At 39.2% G+C, this 15,325-nt stretch overlaps 3 protein-coding genes across 8 annotated transcripts in view; 2 read left to right on the plus strand and 1 right to left on the minus strand.

Annotated features, from left to right (window-relative positions):
- Positions 1-8,453, minus strand: part of LOC110458064 (carnosine synthase 1-like) — a 72,346-nt gene extending 63,893 nt beyond the window's left edge. The window contains exon 1 of the mRNA XM_021509615.1: positions 8,288-8,453. The gene's annotated coding sequence lies outside the window, so the exon portion shown is untranslated. The remainder of the gene's footprint in view (positions 1-8,287) is intronic.
- Positions 1-15,025, plus strand: part of LOC110458067 — a 34,666-nt gene extending 19,641 nt beyond the window's left edge. The window contains exon 4 of the mRNA XM_021509623.1: positions 14,670-15,025. Within this exon, the coding sequence (XP_021365298.1) occupies positions 14,670-15,025 (356 nt within the window). The remainder of the gene's footprint in view (positions 1-14,669) is intronic.
- The window catches only part of LOC110458065, a 30,580-nt gene continuing 30,269 nt past the window's right edge, over positions 15,015-15,325 (plus strand). For all 6 annotated transcript variants that reach the window (XM_021509616.1, XM_021509617.1, XM_021509618.1 and 3 more), the window contains exon 1: positions 15,015-15,093. In XM_021509616.1, the coding sequence (XP_021365291.1) occupies positions 15,027-15,093 (67 nt within the window). In that variant the 5' untranslated portion in view covers positions 15,015-15,026. The remainder of the gene's footprint in view (positions 15,094-15,325) is intronic.

A 15,325-nucleotide genomic window follows, 5' to 3' on the forward strand; every position in this document is an offset into this window, starting at 1 on the left:
GGTAGTATGGTGCCTTGGGACGGGGTAGTATGGTGCCTGGGGACGGGGTAGTATGGTGCCTTGGGACGGGGTTGGGTGATGTCTGAGGACGGGGTAGTATGGTGCCTTGGGACGGGGTAGTATGGTGCCTGAGGACGGGGTAGTATGGTGCCTTGGGACGGGGTTGGGTGATGTATCGGGACGGGGAAGTATGGTGCCTTGGGACGGGGTTGAGTGATGTCTGGGGACGGGGTAGTATGGTGCCTTGGGACGGGGTTGGGTGATGTATCGGGACGGGGAAGTATGGTGCCTTGGGACGGGGTAGGGTGATGTCTCGGGACGTGGTAGGATGGGTATGGGTGGTTTGGGTTAGGTCAAGCAAAAACACTTCGGGGAGAAATCGTTTTAGCAAGTGTTAACTGACGTCTGTGTTGATGATGCAGAGAAATCAGGAACTCGTAGACTTTGGGCCAGATACATCTTAATGTAGGTGACTGTTGGGGCCAAGGGTGAGTGTGTGTGTGTGTGTGTGTGGGGGGGGGGGGGGGGGGGGGGGCATATGCATATACTTAACTGGCGGGGCCCTAGAGGGGCTTAGGGCCACGAACTTATTAATACAGGGGTCAAATATGGCCAAATCGGGCCTAATTACTACTTCATATCTCGTTCCTGCAGGTAGGGCGTAAGAATTGTACCTGCTGCCCCCATTGCATGCATGATCGTAAGAGGCGACTAAATTTGGGATCTTATCTTTTCTCTTCTTTCCAAACAACTTTCTTCTTCCTAATGTCTCACTTGACAATGCCTCACTTTTTGCCTTTAGTTGAGCGTTCGCACCTGTGAGGAAGGCTTTGGTTTCTATCCCCTGGCCGAGACATACCAGAGTCTGTAAAAATGGTAGTTTCTACTCCTGCTTAACGCTCAGCAATTTATGGTTGTGACGACTGGTTCGGCCGTTGTCAGTATAATGTGACCGGGTGGGGTGTCCTGCTGGGTGTCTTTGGCAGTATGTTTCAGTGAGGTAGCACTATTATGTCGGCATCAGTTCCGCGCTATCACAAGGAGACAAACACGAACATATCGCAGCCTCCCAAAACACACACGCATACACTACACGCATGCATCTTGCACACAGAGAAGGCCGTCCTTAAATGACCATAGCTGTTAATAGGACGTTAAACAATATTAAATCAAACCAAACCAAACTGCATCTCTTTTTAATATTCCGGGAACACATTAGTTACATGCGGTACGTTATACTAGTGATATATACCAGCAAACGAAGTAAAGAAAATGCGACAACTTGATGTGAGATCAGGTTTTTTCAAGTGAATCCAATTACAATAGTCAGACCGTTTTTTTTAGTATACAGGCATATACAGTCATCACAAATACACGTACCTAATACACGGTAGTATAGTGTAGTGTAGATATATACTTCTGTTAAATGTCTAGAACTGTATGACAGAGCGGGACGTATGTCGTCTGTAGATTGATTTATCAGTGACGTCATATTAGATAGTCAAAGATGTACCTTGTGTATGTACAGGGAATCTTTGATTAACTGAGCGCCATAAGGGACGAAACATAGGCCTATTGTGTTCATTCTAGCCACAGTTGTCACGCACTTGACCTTGTTCTGTAGTTGTAGGCCTAGACACAGTTGTCACGCACTCGACCTAGTTCTGTAGTTGTAGGCCTAGACACATTTGTCACACGGTTGACCTAGTTCTGTAGTTGTAGGCCTAGACACATTTGTCACACGGTTGATCTAGTTCTGTAGATTTAAGTTGCCGTATGATTGTAGTTATAGGTCAAGACACAGTTGTCACAAGGTTGACCTAGCTCTGTAGTTATCGGTCTAGACACAGTTGTCACAAGGTTGACTTAGTTCTGTAGCTATAGGTCTGGACAACGTTGTCACAAGATTGACCTAGTTCTGTAGTTATCGGTCTAGACACAAGCGTCACATGGTTACCTAGTTCTGTAGTTATCGGTCTATAAACAATTGTCACAAGGTTGACCTAGTTCTGTAGTTATTGGTCTAGAAACGGTTGTCACAAGGTTGACCTAGTTCTGTAGTTATAGGTCTAGACAACGTTGTCACAAGGTTGACCTAGTTCTGTAGTTATAGGCCTAGACACAGTTGTCACACATTTTATCTAGTTCTGTAGATTTAGACCTAGACGAAGTTGTCACACGGTTGATCTAGTTCTGTAGATTAAGACCTAGACGAAGTTGTCACACGGTTGATCTAGTTCTGTTTATTTAGACCTAGACACAGTTGTCACACGGTTGATCTAGTTCTGTAGGTTTAGACCTAGAGGAAGTTGTTTCACGGTTGATCTAGTTCTGTAGTTTTAAGTTGAACTATGATTGTAGTTATAGGTCTAGACACAGTTGTCACACGGTTGACCTAGGTCTGTAGTTGTAAATCAAGACACAGTTGTCACACGGTTGACCTAGGTCTGTAGTTGTAGGTCTAGACACAGTTGTCACACGGTTGACCTAGTTCTGTAGTTGTAGGTCTAGACACAGTTGTCACACGGTTGACCTAGGTCTGTAGTTGTAGGTCTAGACACAGTTGTCACACGGTTGACCAAGGTCTGTAGTTGTAGGTCTAGACACAGTTGTCACACGGTTGACCAAGGTCTGTAGTTGTAGGTCTAGACACAGTTGTCACACGGTTGACCAAGGTCTGTAGTTGTAGGTCTAGACACAGTTGTCACACGGTTGACCAAGGTCTGTAGTTGTAGGTCTAGACACAGTTGTCACACGGTTGACCAAGGTCTGTAGTTGTAGGTCTAGACACAGTTGTCACACGGTTGACCAAGGTCTGTAGTTGTAGGTCTAGACACAGTTGTCACACGGTTGACCAAGGTCTGTAGTTGTAGGTCTAGACACAGTTGTCACACGGTTGACCAAGGTCTGTAGTTGTAGGTCTAGACACAGTTGTCACACGGTTGACCAAGGTCTGTAGTTGTAGGTCTAGACACAGTTGTCACACGGTTGACCAAGGTCTGTAGTTGTAGGTCTAGACACAGTTGTCACACGGTTGACCAAGGTCTGTAGTTATAGGTCTAGACACAGTTGTCACACGGTTGACCAAGGTCTGTAAATGTAAGGCTGGTGTCAGTTGTGTAATGATTTACTGTCCAAATAATATATGTTTAAAATATTGATTTTACATCAGTAAATTCATGGAAGCGGCAAAAATATACATGACGCATTATTTAAACTGATCCACGGTCCTTGATGTATTGATTTGTATATAAAGTGTTGCGTTCGTTGGAATTAAATTTTTGAGTAATCATGAACGCGACAGGTGTCACCTAATGTAGGTCAAGGATACCCGGATACTAGTAATACTTTATTGTCAAAAACTGTTGACGAAATCCGTAGTATTTGAGAAATATAAACAATTTCACATTACCAAATTAGAGATGGACAAGTCTTACAGACATGAATAAGTCGTGCCACGTTCGTTGTAATCACGTTGACGGAAACAGAAACGAGGAAATAGTTACAGTGTGTCGATGGTCAAGTGTTATGTTTACCTAATATATACAACAAACAACCGATGACCACACTTATGCCCGGCGTATTATTTACAATGTGGCCGTAACAGTCAGACCACAGATAAATCATACCTTACGGGTATATCATGATCCTATAAAATTAGCTTTACAACCTGAGGGCAAATAGGATTGGGTACGTAGCATTTACAATCATAACTCGTCCCCTATCTAAATACTCGTGAAATGATTTAACATATGGGGCTAATTATAGCTTTTGATGATTAAAAAAAGGAATGACTATACTTCCCACGCAGGAAACGTAAAGTGGTGTAATATGTAAGCGCGTGTATTAACCTGTTGTATTGTATCTGTTACTGATAAACTAACATGTTGTGTTAAAACGTGTTGTGTAATACGTGTTGTTTCACATGTTGTGTTTTACATGTTGTGTGTGACTTATTGTGTATTACGTGTTGTTTATTACGTGTTGTATACTACGTGTTGTATATTACGTGTTGTATACTACGTGTTATATACAACGTGTTGTGTACTACGTGTTGTGATTAACGTGTTGTGTTTTACGTGTTGTGTATTACGTGTTGTCTTTACATGTTGCATTTTACGTGTGGTGTTTTACTTGTTGTGTTTTACTTGTTGTGTATTACGTGTTGTTTTTTACGTTTTGTGTATTACGTAAGATGTATTGCGTGTTGTATATTACGTGTTGTGTCAAATGTGTTATGTATTGCATGTTGTGTATTACATGTGGTGTATTACGTGTTGTGTTTAACGTTTTGTATACTACGTGTTGTATACTACCTGTTGTGTATAACATGTGGTGTATTACGTGTTGTGTTTAACGTGTTGTATATTACGTGTTGTGTAGTACGTGTTGTGATTAACGTTTTGTATACTACGTATTGTGTATTACGTGTTGTGTTCAACGTGTTATGTTTAACGTTTTGTACACGCGTGTTGTGTATTACATGTGGTGTATTACATGTTGTGTTTAACGTGTTGTGCATTACGTGTGGTGTATTTCGTGTTGTGTTTAACGTTTTGTATACTACGTGTTGTATATTACGTGTTGTGTATTACTTGTTGTGTATTTCGTGTTATGTTTAACGTTTTGTATACTACGTGTTGTGTATTACGTGTTGTGTTTAACGTGTTGTGTTTAACGTGTTGTGCATGACGTGTTGTGTATTACGTGGTGTGTTTAACGTTTTGTTTACGACGTGTTGTATATTACGTGTTGTGTATTACGTGTTGTGTTATACGTGTTGTATACTACGTGTTGTGCATGACGTATTGTGTATTACGTGTTGTGTTTAACGTTTTGTATACTACGTGTTGTATATTACGTGTTGTATATTCCTCGTTGTGTATTACGTGTTGTGTTATACGTGTTGTATACTACGTGTTGTGTATTGCGTGTTGTGTTTAACGTGTTGTATATAACGTGTTGTGCATTACGTGTGATGTATTACGTGTTGTGTTTAACGTTTTGTATATTACGTGTTGTGCATTACATGTGGTGTATTACGTGTTGTGTTTAACGTGTTGTATACTACGTGTTGTGCATTACGTGTTGTGTTTAACGTTTTGTATACTACGTGTTGTGTATTACGTGTTGTATTTTACGTGTTGTGTTTAACGTGTTGTATACTACGTGTTGTATATTGCGTGTTGTGTTTGACATGTTGTGTATGTGCGCACATATGTTTACAGAGATATTTTGGGAGAAAACATCCCCATCGTATCAAACAGGATATTACACCGACAGACTTTATGTGAGAGGTCTGTAATGCTCTCAGATCGGTATTTCTGATTACTTAGATTAGGTGAGACACATTCACACGAGGCAGTTACAAAAGTATAAATATCCATGACAGTTTTAGCCGTGTGTAGCGTACTGTACAACTACAATACTAATCACTAGAGAACACGGGGATTATTCTGAATAAATGTACTTTAACTGATAAGCACTGGTTAGATCACATGGTAACCGTGGTTATGTAGCGCTGCCGATGGACATCCATCCAGCCGCTGATCACGGTCGACGTTGCTAAACTAGCGAGTAAGTCCCAGGGTATACTGCATCGCTGAAATAGCTAACTCAGCAACGTCGAGCGCGCACTTGGTTAGTAGCAGGATGGGTACGCAATCGCACGTAAAATTAAGTTCAGTTTAAACAGTATTTTATTCAATAATCAGGCATGTTTATTATAGACATGTAATTTCAGATTGATTGAAAAACAAGATTAGAGCTTATATTAATTCCTGATTATTAATATTAATAATTCCTATATTAATTTACATTTGGTGGCAGCGGTGGGATTCCGGAGTATCGTTGTAACCCATTCTACATATTTTAATCCTCAAGTGTGTTATATAGCGGACTTGAATAGGTCAATCGCAAGCGACCGGGTGGCTCAATTGGTGGATGGTTCGCTTAGAGTTTGGAGGGTCGCAGATTCGAGTCATTGGGGGTCTTGTCGTGCATTTGCCCTTTCCTGTAACAGTGGTGCCTGCGACCAACCTTGTATCTATCAACGGTGACAATAGATACCAGAACCAGGGTTGCAAATAATTGTGCATTTAGGTTCGAAGACTTAGAAAAAGGCGGGAGGGATGTAGCGGAACTGAACTTGGTCGACCGTCAACGATCATGCGGGTAGTTAACTTGGTAGAGCGTCCGTCTCGAAGTCGAAGTCTCGAAGTTCGAGGGTCCCGGATTAAAATCCCGATCTTTGCGTGCTTTTCCCCACTTCTGATTGATCTTGTAAGACAGGATCGATTCCAGTACCTGGAGAAAGTTCATTGCTACACTACGACTGAGTCTAAGAACGAGACTTCTCGGAGGGGAACAGTATAACATCCGAAGAACCGTGAAGGGAATATGCTTCCTTCCTGGCAGTATAACATTGTGTAAAAAATGATGCAGTATCAAACTGTATAGCATTGTATTGTTGAGAAAATACTGTATATGTTATGTCTCCTCTCCGATGTGTTGTAAACACACAAAGAATAAAGAATCTGAATCGGGCACGCTAGCTTTGAAAGGACTTGCACGTTTGTTAATTTCTACTTCCTGTTACTGATATGAGTCGTACTTAGCTTGAGTGTATTTGACTTGGCGAAGATCGAAACGATATGACGCCTCTAATTAAAACGGGGTTTAAGAGAAATCAAGTTTACTATTGAAGTTCTTGTTCTGGTAGTTTGTTCCATTCCCTGGTGGATCTTGGGAAGAATGAGAGGTACAAGATGTTCTTCTTTTCTCTGTACTGTCGTAGTTTGTGATACCCTCGAGTTATCCTGTCACCTGATGTGTAATATACTGCCGGGTTACTGCTGGGTTACCTGCTATCAGATGATGTTGGGTGTTGTAGCATGTCGTTAATGTCTGTTTCAATCGACAATGTTGTAACAATTCCTACTGGAGTTGGTTTAGCAAGTTAGTTACACAGCCTGGGGTGATGTCTTGGTAACAGTTACTACAAGTATGTACAAATCGTGCCGCTCTTCTCTGTGATTGTACAATGTCCCTGATGTTTGTGATCTGATGAGGATCCCATACTGGAGAAGCATACTCTGAGGTTGGCCGAACTAGGGTCGCATATGCCGACGCTTTGGTGTCTCCTGTACATCTCCCCATATTTCTTCGTAGAAAGCCAGGGGTCTTAGAGGCTTTACCTGTTGTCGGGTTGATATGTTTCGTCCTAGGTCAGATCTTTGTTGATGGTCTCTCCCAGGTATTTAGCACTGTCAAAGGCATAAAGTATGTGTCCATGCAGGATAAAGGACGGCTGGTGGTAGTGAACGTCTTACAGGGACACGGACGACTGTACACTTCCCTGGATGGAACACACCTGCCACTCCCTTACCCACACCTGTAGCGATGTTAAGTTTGGAGTGCCGCAGCACCGTCAGTCTTCTTGATGCTTCTGTATAACACACAGTCATCTGCCAATAGCCAAGCATTTTATGTTGTGCCTCAGGGTGCTCGTTAATATATGCCAGGGATACTAACGGCCCAACACTGTGCTGGTGTTGGTTAAAATGGTCCATGAGGGTACCGTGGACTTTATGTTCCAGCAATTTACATGAGACGGAAGTCAGGGAAAATGGTCGATAATTTGATGGTGCATGTTTCTCACCCTTCTTGTGTATCAGGACTATGTTGGCATTCCTCCAGTCATCGGGCACTACCCCATGGTCTAATGACATCTGCAATGACCTGGTCAAGTGTGGTGAAAGTTGTTCTGCACCGCTCTTTAAGATGTATACTAGTATATTGTCTGGGCCGGGGGCTTTGAATGGTTTGACTCATTTCAACAATGCTGCTTCTCGTAAATCTGTGTGTTTGTGGCTCTGATATAACATAAAGTTGTGGTCTGACAAAGTTGGCGGATATATTACATAGAAGGCCAGTTTTTAGTTGTGGCAAATAGACGTCACCTACTTATGTATACATCTTGTATTTGACAACGAATGACAATTACAGACATGAGAAAAAACGCCATTTATAGATGATTTACACTGGTATCGAATGACAGTAGCAGACACGTTAAAAATTAACGTGATTATATTATATATATATTTATGTCGAATGACAATTTCAGAAACAGGAAAATGATGTCAGCTTTTTACAAGTACTGTATCTCGAATGACACAAAGATGTTGCTCTAAATAATAGTCATTTTACATATCTGTGTAAGATATAAGCTGCATTGTTGGTTCGCCCTACGGTACATCATACTACAACGAGACGTACATATGCTTACCTCAGGCAATTGTCATGCTAACAGATCTTGACGGTCAGCATGCTGAAATCAACCGTCCGTGACGACCTTTACCAGAAAGGTCATTGTGTAGGTAGTTCTAACACAGATGATGTATTCCGTAAACAAAGGACTAATAATGTGTATACACTGTCTGGCTGTATGTGGCCTGTGTGTGTAATGCGTGATCCAATTAATTATAAGCATGTGACGGACGAGGATTTCCGGAAAACATATCGCCTTTTTTTCAATATGAATAATTATAATACACCTAATGTCATATTATGGGACAATATTTGTTTATTTGTAAATATTTGAGGTACATTTTTTATTAAAAATAACGCAAACAAAGTGCACACTCACAAACAAATAAAATAGATCAATATTTTTTTTCAATTTGACACAATTAAAATTGATCTTATTTCTGGGATGATGACAAGAGAACAGATGAACCACACAAAAATTTACACGGATCATATTAATTGTGTCCGGAGCAATAGTCTACGATGTATACACAGCAGCTAGAATGTCGGATACAGTAAACTATCGCCATGTCACAATGAATGTCGGATACAGTAAACTATCGCCATGTCACAATGATACGTGTGAATGTTAAAATAGGATTTCCGGAAAGTTATTAAGTATTTTCTAAGAAACAAATAATTTTCGAGAAATTTCGCAGATATTTTCTAATAAAAAAATACTATGTGTCTAGTATACTCCAATGTGATGATGTACTGAAAAGTACAGCGGGTGAAAATTTGGTTTCAACAAAAACGAACGAGTCTTAATGACGTTAAAAAGAACGTTGATTAATGCATTTCTTTCGTTAATTTGGGATGGGGCCCTTTTGTCTCATTTTGAGAAGAAATATACCAGTCGGGAAGGAAATTTTCAGGAGTAAACTGAAATTTTGTGGAATTATGAATAGATATGAAATACAAGGTAATGTAGTTTAAATTGGGAGTGGGGCCCAATATCGACCCCAAAAGTCGCCAGATTTTTTTTACTTCGTGTTTTAAATATCATGGTCATCGGATACAAATAATATTAAGATGGTTTTGTCGAGTCCAGCTAGGTTATGACTAAGTCGACATGTATAACACAACAGGTGGGGAGATCGTTTAGTGGCTGAGACGAGGAAATAAACTGCAGTTAGCATGGTCCAATTCAGTAAATGTTAGAACGAGTTTAAATTTCCGTTTACAAACCTAGTTGTGATGTCATACTGTTTCCTACATGCCCCAGAAGTATTCGTTACGTGTTCAGTGTTTTAGTGGAAATATCAGGACTGAATCGTGTAATGGTATTGCGGGTACTCTGTCTGGTCTCGTTAATTAACGTTCGTTCATCCTTACGTAACTTATAACATGATAACATACCAAAACCGGCGTTTCTCGCGTGTACGATACTATAAACCTCAGCTTAAGATATAGAGCCCCAAAGTGATGCAATGGCTCCAGTGTCCTCGCCCTCATGCGCTGTGTTCCGACCGTACGAGTATTTATGTCACTTCTAACTTCTGCTTTCAGGTCGTCACATGAGTATTTTAATAATAATGATAAAATAAAGGCGTTTTAGCGAAGAAATTGACAATACAAAAGTTTATATTCGAATGAATTCTGTGATACAATTTAACTCGTCCCTAAAACTTCATTAGTGAATGGCTCATTGCTATGGTGTTGACAAAAAGGTTTTAACCTATGTGTATTTTAATGATGATTTGTGTATTTATACATCTATATGTATATGTATTATGAATGAGCTTACACGTTAATAAAAAAAATATGTTTGTCTTTCACTGCCGCATGTTAAAAATAGTTTAGTGTATAGGTTGCACTGTGGGGCTGGGTAGGGGGAAACATCCATTTGATTTTTTTTCTTTGTGTTTTATTTAATGGTGGGGTGAGAAAGGGGATTACATTTATCCATTTGCCATGCGCAGTAATTAGTTGGTGAACATAAATGAGTCCACAAGGATAAAAATTGATAAACATTAGCGGTAAAAGTAGGTAAGTTTTGATATCTTGTAAAAATAACGTAGCCGATAACAGTATGGCGGACTATGTCAAAACGACAAGTACGTTACACATGCACCTTTTTTATTTTATTTATTTTCTTAATACCGGTGGCTATATGTTTTCATTGTTTAGCTATTTTAAATTTGATTAAATGCTGTCATTTTCATTAAACTTCTTTTTCTTCTATCATCTACGATCTGCGATATATGCAGTGATCGTATTGTCTGTCGTGCCACCTGATATAAAAAATGACGATGTCGGTCAAACCTCGGATTCGTCGAATACCATGTATTCCTCGAACTATTGATCTGGACTCTACGAGTTCGAGTTAGCGTGGTATTACTGTACGTTTTATGTAATCGACCCCTTAACTCATTCACCCCTGAAGACACATTTACCACCCCAATTCAAAGGTTGGAATAGTTCATTATAAAATTTCAGGGATGAATAAGTTAAAGTCGTTTGTGGATTTTTTCAGCTTTATTTTATACTTACAGATTTAGTAATCGATCAATTGCGCTGTGAATCATTCAGGTATAGTACACATTTTTTTGGGAATAAGAAAAAGAAATATTTACCATACACGTTTGTGAAATATTTGCCAATTTTATTTATGAACTTTTACTACATATTTTTCCATTTTTTACACATTTTATAAGTACACCCCTTGGGACCCCCTTTATGTTTCAGGTTTGTACTGAATATTTCAAGATGTCAGAATTAGTTAGGAAATGGCTTTACAACTTCAAACAGTTATATAACAGTATATACAAATTAAAAACAGTATCATTATGTATATACACACATTATTATGTAATATGTACCATGTAATCTGTACGAAATCACTCTTGGTCACTATAGAAATGCTTTCAAAAAATAATGTTATCATATCCGGCAACATTTATAATTAATTCAAAAATAACAACTTTTATCAACAATTTATTGCTTGATCTTGGCATACGACCAGTATTACACGCAAGTGCAGGTACAGCAACACTTTATACAGCTTGGTAGACTAGAACCTTATTGAAATTGTTGAATACTATTTTACATTATTTGAGAGGTCCGACGGAACTATTACCACCGGGCGCGAATTTACCTGTTGAGTCTAACGATGAGTGGCCTTAGTCACGGTTTATGCTCTGTGACGTAATCAGGTGGATCCTACCCGGGGTAGGTGATGATATATGCATTGAGTCACCTGTTGAGATGATCAGTGCATGTTTGCATGATCGACTGTCAATACACATTGTTTGGAAATACACACACATATATCTAAGTATCCTATTTATGGACCGGTATAAACACACCTAAATCTAAAGTTGTATACATGTGTCATCGCAGGTATGATTATGCTGGTATTTCACCTCATCACAGGTATTTACCACAGGTGCTCGAAATTACTCCGCGCAGCCAGGTACACGGCATTGTGATTTAGTATCTCCAATCAATATGAAAAATAAATGTATTTGTTGGGTATGCAAACAGTTCTAAAACTAGGAAGGGATATATCAGCTTTAATTTCAGTTGTTTGAGTGTATTTGTGACAAATAGACACCTCTGTTAAAAAAGTCCCTGGTCTCACCTGGGCGGAATGCGGAAGGATATAGACGCCTAAGGCATTTTACCTGTAACAGTGAACCGCCATTACTGTTAATTTTCAAACACAAACGCGGAAGCGCGGAGAATATTGACTGCACTGTCCGTGGATACTTGTGCAATCATGAAGGCTGTGTATTTAATAGGAACTTTATGCTGTGTAGCAAGTCTGGGTAAGTTAAATGTTGTTGATGCCATAATTATACGTCAATATGTGAGGAAAAGGTGCTGTCACTATATGACAGTGTAGCCGTGATTCCGTAAATATGGTGACCTAAATTCACATATTTCAATCCTTCGTTCTGTTGTGATTCTGGTTCCTTTTGTCTTTTCGGAATAGTATATTGATCACATGTATTATAAATAACGTATTAATATTAAATTGAGTAAAATTTTACATTGACTCGCCGCTAGTTAGTCGAAAACCGAAATGATAAACAAGGTTTCACTCCAAATGCTGTCAGGGGGAGATAACTGCCGGCACACATTCTCATCTTCTGCTAGGGAGTGCCTTAGTGTGAAAACAAAGACGTCTGCATCTGTAAAAATATGAAAGAGTCTTCTTAATCCAACTATACAGGTGAAACAAATTTTTCTGTTTACCTTCTCCCAAGAATTAAATATACACTGTAGGAAGGCATTTAAATTTTAAACATATAACACCATTGACATCTAAAATGGCAGTCTTCCAGAGGGAATACAGGAAGTTAAGAAGTTAGATCTAATGTAAAATGAAAAAGAGAAATGAAACTGTCAGACCATGATTCAAACCCGGGACCCTCCGCCCCTGAAATCTAGAAGGACAGTTGAATTCAGTGCTTTTTTACCTGAATTTTATAACAGCCTGTCCCTTTAGGCAACAAATTTGCTGACAGGGAAGCAAAAAATGCATTGACTCTCGAACAAACAAATATCAAACTACCATACACAGATTTTAAACCTACTATTCGTACAGCCATTCAAAATGAATGGCAGCAACGCTGGTCTCTCGAGACTACTAACAAACTTTTTAAGATACAACCGAAATTTAAAACATCTATTCACAGTCGGAAAGATTGTAGAGAGGAAGTTGTCCTCACTCGACTCCGTACTGCATGGGCACACATATCCTACTCATTCGTATCTTTTAAAACGAGAAGATCTACCTTCATGCCACACATGTGACACTCCATTTACAGTGGAACATTTTTTAATAGCATATTCCAATTTTAAACACATTCGTGATAACTATTTTCGAGTCCCGGATATGAAAACTCTTTTCAGTTCCGTGGACTTGAAGCCATTATTTAACTATTTGAAAGACATCGGTCTATTTTATAGACTTTGATGTCTTTTAACCCACCTTACCCTTTTTGACGTTATATATATATCAAATATTCCATATCATCTATTTGTTATCTCTTTTATTATTTTAACCCCCTTTTTATTTTTTATTATCTACACATACAATGCGAATGCTTTTAAAATGAACCATTTTATCTGTTTTTATCTTCGCTACTCACATGTTTGTTAAAAAAATAGAATAAATAAATAAATCACCTGCTTTTTTAAATGACCACAGCCGTCGATGGGCCGTTAAACATAAACAAACAAACAAACAAACAAAACTGTCCCTTTATAAATTGAGAAAAATTATAGCAATATTGTATTGAAGTTGGTAATATATTGCTCATTTTGGAAAAATAAGACACCACCGAGGAAAAAGCTAGCTTATATTTGGCAGTATAAGTGAGCAAAAACACTTTAACACTGCATTTTAGATATCTGGTCGTCCCGAGTGAAGATGGTTGTCCATCCCAAGGCTCTGCCGAGGGATATTCACTCACCCAAAAAATCACCCTGAGGGTTGGGATTTCTCTGTTACACCCTCAAGGTAGGGGATGATTATTTTTCTCCCATCCTAATTTCAGTCACAACTTCACCGACAGTAGTCTGTTTGTAACCAAAAACACATGGTGGGGTATGAATATTGTAATTCACTTTTGATAATGTCACAGTTACCGGTGACACATTTTAATGACGTCTGTGCTAATCGGCACAAGGCTATCTCTCCCTAGGGGTCGACAAGCTGATCTTTCCAGCTTAAACAGGAGACACCGTCCGTCACACCCCTGTGAAGGGTTGGAGAAAACAATATTTACAACTCGGGTTTGGATATATCCCCTTGCTAAGCATAATCACCAAGTGCATGAAACAAGGTTAGCAAGCTCGCCAATGTTGTGACAAGAGAGAGAAATACAATGACCAAACAGGGGTTAAAACCTGTGATCCTCCGAACTCTAGAAGAATGCTCTACCAAGTCCAGTTCAGATACACTAATCATGATTGTGGTCTCCAAATAATGATCTGTCGCCTGTTTATGGTCAGCTGTCAACTGCCTTATAAAACACATGGATGGTTGTCTGTGTAAGTAATTATTAGCTCCATAATTTATAGCGAGGGATTAAACAATATTTTGAAAATGGTGGGAACTGATCATAGCGACTACTCGCTTGAAAAAATAACATATTCTCCTACAGATATTTCATCAGCTTCTTTCATTAAAAAATAAGTAGAAATATATAGTTAGGTACATATAATGCAATGTTCATGTACTGCAATCAACGGCCTACAAAGTACTCGGAAATAAACAACCCCTGTATAAATAGATTTGGGCTGGGTCAGATTGTCCCCTCTTTAGTTTGTTATATGGACGAAGCATGTAGAAACACAACATAATATTAAAATCTGTTTTCATTCACATTTATTTCTTTTTTTTGTTTCAGTTTCTGGTCAGTCTATCGCCATAACAGGAACAAGTACCCTGGTAACACCGACATCAGAACTCAGAATTACATGTCAGCCAAGCACAACTGGTATCAGTGATGTAAGTACTATTAGTGTTAAAAAAAACACTAGTAGTACTGATTATACACCGATAGTGTCTGTAGCCTATGCTAAATCCAGTGCATCATCAGTAATCACCTGGGGTAACACAGCTTACCAGAACAGACAGGGTGTGTTAGCGACAGGAAATGTGGACACTCTTGGTGGTGCTCGGCTTGTGTTAACAATCTCCGCGAACAACACCCGATGTGAGGACGGGGGAGCTTACCGGTGTAACNGGAGCTTACAGGTGTAATATGGGAGTAATTCTGACAGGTGGTGGTGCTGCTGTAGTTGATGCTGATAAATATGTTACTGCTACAGGTATGTATCTCACATCTTTATGATAGAAATACTCTTGAATGAAAGAAAGTAGAAGCTCACAAGAAGCTATTATCAATACATGACTAGTATATTACTGATCAAATCCCACAGTAACTGAAAAATGGTGTAAAAAACAGAAGTCAAGCTTGTTGTTCGTGACAATGCTGGAAGCTGATCATGAGGACATATATTTATAATTGAATCATATTTAGTTTAATAGATTTTTCCAACT

Source organism: Mizuhopecten yessoensis, unplaced genomic scaffold (assembly GCF_002113885.1).
Source record: "Mizuhopecten yessoensis strain PY_sf001 unplaced genomic scaffold, ASM211388v2 scaffold9423, whole genome shotgun sequence".
NCBI classification, from domain to species: Eukaryota; Metazoa; Mollusca; class Bivalvia; order Pectinida; family Pectinidae; genus Mizuhopecten; species Mizuhopecten yessoensis.